At 32.4% G+C, this 9,846-nt stretch overlaps 1 protein-coding gene across 3 annotated transcripts; it reads left to right on the top strand.

Annotated features, from left to right (window-relative positions):
• The first annotated feature begins 4,789 nt into the window (after positions 1-4,789).
• Positions 4,790-9,621, top strand: LOC134232804 (actin-binding protein WASF2-like). 3 transcript variants are annotated; one of them, XM_062714780.1, is made up of 6 exons: positions 4,790-4,895; positions 5,339-5,617; positions 7,290-7,443; positions 7,973-8,105; positions 8,216-9,062; positions 9,296-9,621. In XM_062714780.1, the coding sequence occupies exons 2-6, from the start codon at positions 5,353-5,355 to the stop codon at positions 9,472-9,474; spliced, it is 1,578 nt and encodes a 525-aa protein (XP_062570764.1). In that variant the 5' UTR covers positions 4,790-4,895; positions 5,339-5,352; the 3' UTR covers positions 9,475-9,621. The 3 variants fall into 3 exon arrangements, with proteins under 3 accessions (XP_062570764.1, XP_062570762.1, XP_062570761.1); XM_062714778.1 differs by lacking the exon at positions 4,790-4,895 and adding an exon at positions 4,967-5,105; XM_062714777.1 differs by lacking the exon at positions 4,790-4,895 and having other exon boundaries at positions 5,149-5,617.
• The last annotated feature ends 225 nt before the right edge of the window (positions 9,622-9,846 follow it).

The following is a 9,846-nucleotide window of genomic DNA, read 5'->3' as shown; positions in this document are numbered from 1 at the left end:
CCATTAATCCATGTTTTATATATAAATTTGTATAATCCAAGTATATCTTGTAGCTAATCAAAGATTTCTGCTTTATTATGGCATAGAGAAACTACTATATTTTGAATATGTTTCACTTCATTTTTAGTTTAGATCCGTGATCATCGTTACTTGTATAATACCTTGATTTTAAAAGAAATACTAGTGACAAACTGAATTATTATGATATCCAAGTATAGCTACTTTAACTTTTCCATCAAACTACATTGTAACCTTATTTTGGCAAAATCTTCTTCTATATTAATTACATGCAACTTATAACATAAACATCTTTTTGAAAATAAAGTAATAGAATGGCATCCATTGCCTGTTAATAGTTTTCTATCAAAGCATAGTGTAGTAACAGTTCCCGAATGCAATGCTTTCTAGATTATTTCCTCTGAACAAAGTACAATAATACTGTATTTTCTTAACACAGTATCTTTACTTTAATTTCAGCACACGACAAGAAGAAAATCATGAATTGATAATTGCTGTTGATTTTGCTTAATCCTCGGTTGTCCTCCTTGAATAAAAGTACTTTTATATTGTATTTTCTCATTTAATGTATGGTGAAAACACATCTGTAGGACAGTAGTAGTTATATTTAGATGAAGCTTTCATTTTCCCATTACAGAATGTTTATAGTGTTTTATTGTGTACATGGCGTTTATTTAAAGTCAATTTTTCATTTGCAAGTTAGTGTTTTTACCAGATGAAGGGAGATACATAAAACTTTCCTTGTCTTATTAAGAAATGTTTCATTAGAGGTAGATAAAAAAAACGTAGCTTTTGTACATACCTGATCTTAGTTTTCTATAATTCATATTAATCGATTGACTTATTTGCAGAATCTTCCCCTGTTCAGGTTCAAGTTTAAATCTTAATTCTTGTCTGACTGCAAATGCAGGACTTTACATTGGACTCTTAACCTATACGCAATTAGTTTTTAATCTTTAATAAGGTATGTTTCTCCGAAACATTTGATTATAAAAAGAGAAAAAAAAGCCATGCAGTTTTGTTTAGTCTAATGGGAATTTGAAATGAACATACATCAATTATAGGAGGAGATTCTACATTAAACACATCTGTATTTTTCACTACCCAACTTTATGAAATACGGAATACTTTTTAGACTAAAGATTTCCAAACCCGATCAATCCCTCATAAAATGAACTTTCAATACACAAAAACGTTTTAATGTAGGTATTTTTATAGACTACATCAGGCATATTTGGTATGCAGTCTGTATTTGCTATGTATCTGTTTTCAATATAACCATTCCCTTTTGCTATCTTAATTTATTCATTATCCTTTAATTCTGCACAGAAGCAACTTTTTTTTAATTTTTCTTCCTTTACTCTTGAATGTTGACAATGCAGGTAACAACAGTGTCTTCGTTTGTAAGGTTCATTACATTAATTGTATTTTTGTAGAATTCTTCAAGTGGTAATTTACCTTATACTCATTGTTCCCTTTCTAAGGAAGAAATTCTTCAAAATCTTGTCAGTTTTGAATATTTTTTATACCTCAAACAACCAAAACGAATTTGAACTACCATATATATCTTTATTGGATTCCAAAACTTCAGAAAAATCCTTACATACAAAGATACATACATGTAGCAGGTTTCTTATACGTCTCTGGTTTTAGTAAATGTTTAACCAAGCCTCTTTCTTTACTTCCCACTAAGATATTAACAACAGTGGAGGAGAAACTTCAAGATTACTGTGCAACAATATATTTGAAAAGTGATAAAAATCGGATGTGGATACTTAAAAATTCCAAGGAACTTTAGGAAAAATTTAAAATCACAAGATTTTACCAAAATCAACAGCTTAAAAACTAACAATTTTTCAATTTTATACTTAATCATTCCCGAAGATAAATTTAAGTCCAGCCTTTTTATATTTCATTGAAAGCTGTTTCTTTTCAATAAAACTGGAACTCGTAAATTTACTTATCTTGTCAATAGTCATTTGCAAAATTATAACAAAAAAAAAAACCATTTCTGATGCACACACAAGTACTCTGAAGTTGCCATAAAAAGGATGCTTAAGTTTCTGAATGACAATATCTATTTTGCTTTTGGAGACTAGCAGGTCTTCCAACAATTTATTGGAATTCCCATAGGTACCAATTGCACCTCGTTATTAGCAGACCTATTTTTGAATTCATTTGAAGCAGAATTTGTTCAAAATCTTATGCGTGAATAGAAGAAAACACTTGCTGTGACCTTCAACTCGATATTTAGATATATCAACAACGTATTGCCAATTAACAATAGTTATTTTAATTCTTATGTTGATACGATATATCCCGATGAGCTTGAGATAAAAGATACTACATCTGACACTTCTGTTTCATTCTTTGGATATATTTCTTGAAAAAGACGTCAATGGTAATCCAACACCCAAGCTAAATGATAAACGTGATGACTTCAACTTTTCAATTGTCAACTTCCCTTACTTATGCAGCAATCTACCTTAATCACCTGCATATGGTGTTTATATACCAGTATCTCAGTTGATTCCACACACAAGAGCATGTTCTACGTATGTACAGTTTCTAAAACAAGAATTTTTTATCAGCAATACAATGAACTTGTCATAAAATACAATTTATAATTGAGCCAAATGCTTAAAGTCACACACTTTCTTCTGTTATTTCCCGATCATGACAAGGATTACACGCCAGGTGTGACCGCTCCGCAGGGGATGCTCACTCTCCCATGGCACCTGATCCCATCTCTGATGTTTTGGAGGTCCGTGTTTGCTCTGCTCTTGTTTTGTATTGCTTTATGGACTTTAAGCTTGAATACTGTTCGTTATCTCCATATATTTCATTCATAATTGAAATTTCATATCTAGAACATCAATATCTTGAATACCGTGGATATGTTGAAGTCTTGAATATATATAGTTTAAAAAATCTTGCCACAATTTTACAGAGATGTTATGTAAGTATTGTTATTTGATAAAAGGTCATTAATATATCTGAATGTAGAGTTGAATTCACGGCCAATGTTTTGTGTTTCTCGGGTAGAAGTTTCTGAATACTTTAGTAAACTTTTCCTTAATATTAGGAGAATTAAAACAGTTCGACCAAGAGAAGAACACTGTTGCAGCCATTGGTGTTCCAGCAGTTTGTTGAAAGACTCAATGTCCAAAGACTACATAAATGTAGATGTTGTCAATGAGAAGCCTCAGCATACTTTTGATATGAACTTCACAGTACATGTGTGTAAAATCAGAGAGATTTTCAAGAAATTAAGTAATTTTTTTCATGACCAATCGCAATGTGTGAAGATTTCTGCCTTCTATTGTTTTATCAATGATATTAAATTTCTATATACTATTATCGTAAGGATTGATTGGGTATAAAGCGTTGAAAAGTGATAGGTTTTAAAACTACTTTTACTTGAAAAAAATGTGAATTTAAATTTTCTGCAAGTTCTTATAAATTTTGAGAATCCACTGTCATTTAATTTAAACCGTGCCTCAAACATCTGCACGACAATATGCCTAAAGATTTCTCCTTTACAACTTTTAATGTTAATATATACATGTATCTTTATTTGTAAAAAAAAATGTGATTTATATGTATATATATTCTTTAACACACCTTCTTTACTGGAATGTTTTAACTGGCAAATTCCTTACGTCATTTCATTCGTACAATCAAAACATTCAGTGATAGACAATGAAATGGGCGTCTCCAAAAACATTTTTTCACAACAATATGTACGTTAAAGATTTCTCCTCTACAAAGACTGTAATTTCAATTTTGGTACAGTTTGAATTTTTTTTGTTCAGTGTTTTAAATGAATAAATATTTAAGGGAGAAACATTTCATTTCTGTTTGGTAAATATATGTATAGCTTTGTGTTGGTGATGGGGGGGGGGGGGGGGGGGGGGGGGGGGGGGGGGGTGAACGATTTTTAAATAAAGTTGTCCAACAGTTTTCAGTGAGAATAAGTATAAAACTCATGCACTCTTATAATCCTAGAAATAAAATATATTGTTATGTTAAGCCATGACATGACTCTACAATTTTTTACCCCCCCCCCCTTCTAGAATCAAATATCTCCTAAAAAATAATCTTTGTCCTGTAATATTTCCATTATTATAAGCTAAAACTCATATTATAGTCAAACAAAATGTTTTTGGGAGTTGAAATATAGTATTTTTGGACACACATTTCTCTCTGCTTTGAATATTAAAAGTGTGGATTGAAAATGAATTTCGATCTGCTATTTCAATCCGATGTTTTCCAAACGTCCGCGTCGAACTGTATACCCACCCATTTCGTTGTCTATCACTGAATGTTTTGATTGTAACAGATAGAAATGACGTAAGCTGTATATTTCCAATTTTGCAAGTTAATGTTCCGCGGTCTTAAGTGTTAAAGACTGGATTGTGTTTTTAATGTGTACTCTCTGTTCTTCTTAAATACAGTCTTACCAAGAAAGACCACATTTATAAGTTCCTTGTCTGCTGGAACCATCACATATTGTTCATGTAGCCTTCTTTATTCCCCTGTCACCTCCGATATGGTGAAAACAGAGGGATATATGGTTTTAGATATTGCTTTTTAATTTCTTAATTGTTGCTTTAATATACAATTTACACGTTTAACTAACATACCTTTGTTTTTCAGATTCGAAATGTTATCTTTTTTTAATCATTTTTTATGATCCTGTAATTTTCTCTTTGAGGAAAACTTAATCTTAAACGTAAACAAACAGTTAAATTGTTCCTTCTGAGTATAAAATTATTACGATAACGCGTAGTAAACTGTTCATTTTAATATATAACTACAACATAGAAGGAAAAAAAACATATTACGTGATTTTCGTCGAAACTGATGATAAACAGGTAATTTTTTCTATTTACACAAATATTGTTTCTAAAAGCTCAGGTTTCATATATAACTGATGGAGTAGATATATAGGAAGAAACATGATATTATCTCTCAAGCTTAAAGAAAAGTAGCCATAGTCTTATCAACGTTGTTATAAAATATAAATAACGTGAAGGAAGGAAATAAAGGGAACTCCTTGTATTGGTCAATTGGATGTCAACAATGTAAGTAATTTATCAAAGATAGAAAATTACAGTTTGTAAACAATCTTGGATGTACTACGTGTACATTTACATTTCTGTAGATTATAAACATACAAAATTATAGTTTGTTATTTCCAAATTGTTTTATACGTGTAATTATGAAGTACTATGATCGTATCTAAAAAAGAATTATCAAATATTCCATTTTATTTCTGGGAATTTATTTTATTTATTCTTATTTTTTCTGTAATAAGTCGAATAAAGGACTATGCCATTTATACAGCGGTGTTTGGAACCCATCAACGTTAGTCGGGTAGAGGTAGATGAGGGCATCAAAGATGAGTTGGAATGCGTGACCAATCATACGCTCAGTAACATCATTCTACAGCTCAGCAGCCTCAGTAAGCATGCGGAGGACATGTTTACCGAGCTGTCACAGGAAGTGCAGACGTTCACGGACCGCACGCGGCAGCTCGAGAGGCGCATCAGGAATCTAAAGGAGACGGTTACAACGCTTTATGTATCTGAAGAAGGTAGGGTGAAACTATCATAGGCATATGATATACCAATTGAGATAAGGATGTGGCTTATAAATATGTAATTCTTAAATGTTTGTTGATCATCAACAAAATTAATTCGCTATAATATTCACTCTGGCTTTACAAATATATTCCGCAATACTCTGAATTGATATTCAATCCATTGGAATTCCCATGGGTGCTAATTGCGCCCTGTTATTAGAAGACCTATTTTTGTATTCATATGATGTAGAATTTGTCCACAATCTTATAAATGAAAGAAGAAAACACTTGCTGTGGCCTTCAGCTCGACATTTAGATACATCGACGATGTATTGTCAACTGATAATGGTTATTTCCATTCTTATGACGAAACAATATATTCTAATGAGCTTGAGATAACAGGTACCACAGAGTCTGACACATCTGTTTCATATTTGGATATTTTACTTGAAAAAGACACAAATGGTAATCTAACAATCAAGCTCTTTGATCAACTTGATGACTTAAACTTTTCAGTCGTCACCTTCATTTCCCTTCCCTGTATCATACCTTCATATATCTCTTAGTTGATTTGACTTGTTAGTTGATCTCTTAGTTGATCATGCTCGAGCATGCTATAAGTATGAACAATTTCTAAATTAGAATACATAAATGACCAACAAGTTGATGAATTAAAAATATCAACTCTCTTGCTTAGGGTTTAGTCAAAGGTCAACATGTCTAAAAAATTATTTCTAAATAGCTCCAAAACTATGTGTGGTATAAAGTTAAAACCTTTACAGTTTTTAAATATATCATTGATTAATAGATATAAAGTATCACTTGATGACAAATCTTTCTTAAAATGATATTTTTTGAGAAAAATTGTATCAGGAAATGTGCATATTTTAAGAAAAATGCACCTGCTTTATTCTGTCTTTTTTGTGAAAACCATCATTGAAAAAATAATATGTGTTTATCATTGAAGGGCAAGTTGGACTTGAATGGTCTCTGAAAGGCTGTTATTGAAAGCACGACAAGTATCAAGACAAGACCCCTATAAAATCTGCCATTTGCATTGTACTTTCACTTTCAAGTCTTAACATTTGGACAAAATAAACAGGGAAAACAAGTTTCCAGAGGCTATCCAAGTCCAACTTGCCCTTCATTGATAAACATATTTTGTTTCTGCAATAATGGTTTTCACTAAGATCTATGTATTAATTAGGTGTATTTTTTTGAAAATATATGCATTTTAAGAAGAATTTTTCTTAATTAATATTTTTTCCAAGTATTTTTTTTATCAAGTGATACTTTGTATCTGTTAATCAATGAAAAATTTATAAACTGTAAAAGTTTTAACTTTATACCTCACATAGTTTTGGGGCTATTGTAAAATTAAAATTTTAGACATGTTGGCCTTTGACGAAACCTTAAAGTCATTATTTCTTAAGTTCTATGATCGATACATTTTTTTTATTCCGGGTCTACGCCAGTAACTTTGACAGATTTATTCTTTGAGATTTAAGGCTTTTATCCCTTTTTCGTAAATGTATACGAAAGAAAGAAATATGTTGCTTTAGTATACTAGCAGTACTTTATTCTAATTTTGTGATGATAACTAATTTTTATAAACAATTGTGCTATGAAATTGTTCCTCAGTATCTTGACGTTGAATGTAGTAAATGAAATCAATTCTTTTTAGTTTCCATCAACGATGCTACAAAGAGGAAGCCATACAAGAGTTCAACCCGCCTTGACCAACAAGTCGTATCTAAATGTACAGCGCCACGATGTGTACTTAAGGCTTACAGTCAATGTGATGCTAAACCAGCATTAGACAAACTTAACCAATACAGGTAAATACAAAAAAGAACCTAACTAATATAGGTTAGTACAAAAAAGAAACAACTGTGGTATTTTGCAAAACATATACAGTCAAATAATGAAAGTTAATAATAAATCGTGGTCATCCTGCTGATGTTTGGACAGTATGACTCTATAACATCTATACAAACATTATTTTAGGGATAACGAGTATCTAGTCTTAATTTTATGAATTCCTAATTTTGCCATTCAAAGAGAAAAGGACTACCTATAAAATATTTTAATCAAATTTGTTCAAAGGGTAAATCATTTTTAAAGGAGAACGCGGTTGTTGACTCCAACAAATTTATTTTACTATACGCTCTATCAAACCATATTTTCATGTAACATTTGGGTAAGTAAAATACCTGCATGGAAATTTTCAAAATCCTATGTTATGAATGATTTTGAAATGCAGTACATGTATTTGGTATAATAACCCAGAAAGGTCATGTTGCCGGAGATAGGCGCCTAAATTTCATCACCTAAAGTACATTATAGTTTTATGAACTGTTATTACAGAGTTGATGGCCGCGATTGTTTGAAGTTTTACACCAATCCGGATTTCTTCATCGAGTTATGGCTTAAAGAGATCCAGAGAGACATCAGGAATAAAGAAAGACTTCTAAGAAAACTCCCTCTTCACCAAAGAATTGTAACTAAAATCAATTTGCATCAATATTGTTTGTAATTTACTCACTTCGATTCCTCTTCTCTTAAGAAGTCTAAAATGGCAGTATAAATGCATTAAATATTTCTATGCAGGGAACAAAGAAAGACGGTTATGGGAAGAGAACACCTCGATCTCTTCAAAGTATAGTACAGAAATATGAGAATAGGAAACATGGAGTGGAGTTTTCATCCAATAATGCTGGATCTATTAAAGCAAATGCATATAAAAATCAGTCTGCTAGATCCTTGGACGTGCATGAAAGGAAACCAGTGAACAAAAGCAGTGAACAAAGGAACCAACAACCTCATCTCAATAAACCTCAGTTTTCTCATGATATACCTAAACAATCTAAAATTCACAAAGAGAAAAATAATGCTGGGATACCTGAAACGCAACATCCACTTATTATTCAAAGTAATATGTCCAATCTTCAGAGACAACTTTCAAAAACGGTGTCACTCCGAGCGGCAGCAAGGCCTATTGAGCCCCCACCGCCGCCACCTCCCACATATAAGCTTCTTCGTGACACTACAGAAGTAAACCCTTCGTCTCCAATTAACCAATATCCATCACCTTGCACCCATCTTCCCTTTCTAAATCCTGAACAAAATTTTCCCCCTCCACCTTCACCACCACCGCCATATATGGACCAAGAGGAAGCACTTCCTCCCCCATCCTCATTGTTTATGGTCAAAGAGGTGGCGCCCCCTCCCCCACCCCCACCATACGTGGAACCAAAGATGGCACCACCTCCACCACCACCACCCTTGCCACCTACAATGGGAAAAACTAATGAGGTTGATGATGAAAAATCGAACTGGGTTACTTCCTTAAAGGGTCTTCTTTCTGCTTCTCGTAAACTGAAACCGACTCCAAAGCGACAACCCAAAGACGACAATAGAAGCAAACTGTTACAAGAGATAAAAGAATTTGGCCGTGGTAAGTTTTTCATGATAGAATTTTACAGTATATGTGCTATTTGTATAGTACCTGCATCAGCAAATATTCTGATGAAATTGTTGCCTCAAAGAAGAAGCTGATCTTTTTGCAATCATGAGATATTTAAATTAAATTTTGATATGCAAAAATGTATACACTAATATTTCTTCTTTAAAATACTTATCAGCTAGTACTATTAACTTGAATAATTATTTCATTATTCTTCGACAAAGGAAAATTACGTCCGGTAGATAGGCCTTGGGAGGAAAAAGTAGAAGAAAAGCCCATACCTGCCGCAAACATTGATGTACATGCCCTTATGGAAAAGATGCTGAGCATTAGTGAAATGATACAACCAAGTGATGAAGACGATGAGGAGAATAGTTCTGAGGATGATGATGATTGGAATTAGTCACTGTAAATAATGCAAAATTTCTCACACAGGGAATCCTAAAGGAAGTCATGTCCTAGAACGCGAAAGTTTTGTTTTTATGACGGATTTTTTTTCTCTCCATATTTTTAAGAAAAAAAGTCACTACGAGGTTGATAGGGAAAATTGTTTTTTTTTTTTTTTTGGGGGGGGGGGGGGGGGGGGCTTGTGGAGATTCCATATTTTAGGTCTTTATGTTCCATATTGTAGGTTTTTATTGTCAATTTTATTTCGCTTTACAAATATAATCTTTGCACTAAATATGCAAAGATATACAAAATAAAAAAAAAAAATAAAAGTCAAAGTATCCTGGTTTGTAGTATGTTTCACTGAATTTAAGATGTGCTAGGAACA

Source organism: Saccostrea cucullata, unplaced genomic scaffold (assembly GCF_032062105.1).
Source record: "Saccostrea cucullata isolate Sc308-1 unplaced genomic scaffold, CSIRO_AGI_Scuc_v1 ctg190, whole genome shotgun sequence".
Taxonomy (NCBI): Eukaryota; Metazoa; Mollusca; class Bivalvia; order Ostreida; family Ostreidae; genus Saccostrea; species Saccostrea cuccullata.
This window is presented reverse-complemented; position numbering and strand designations above follow the sequence as displayed.

Coding starts and splice junctions, on each gene's coding strand:
- LOC134232804 (XM_062714780.1), top strand. CDS start 5,353: ATGCCATTTATACAGCGGTGTTTGGAACCCATCAACGTTAGTCGGGTA. Junction 5,618..7,289: donor GCTTTATGTATCTGAAGAAG/GTAGGGTGAAAC, acceptor AATTCTTTTTAG/TTTCCATCAACGATGCTACA. Junction 9,063..9,295: donor GATAAAAGAATTTGGCCGTG/GTAAGTTTTTCA, acceptor TCTTCGACAAAG/GAAAATTACGTCCGGTAGAT.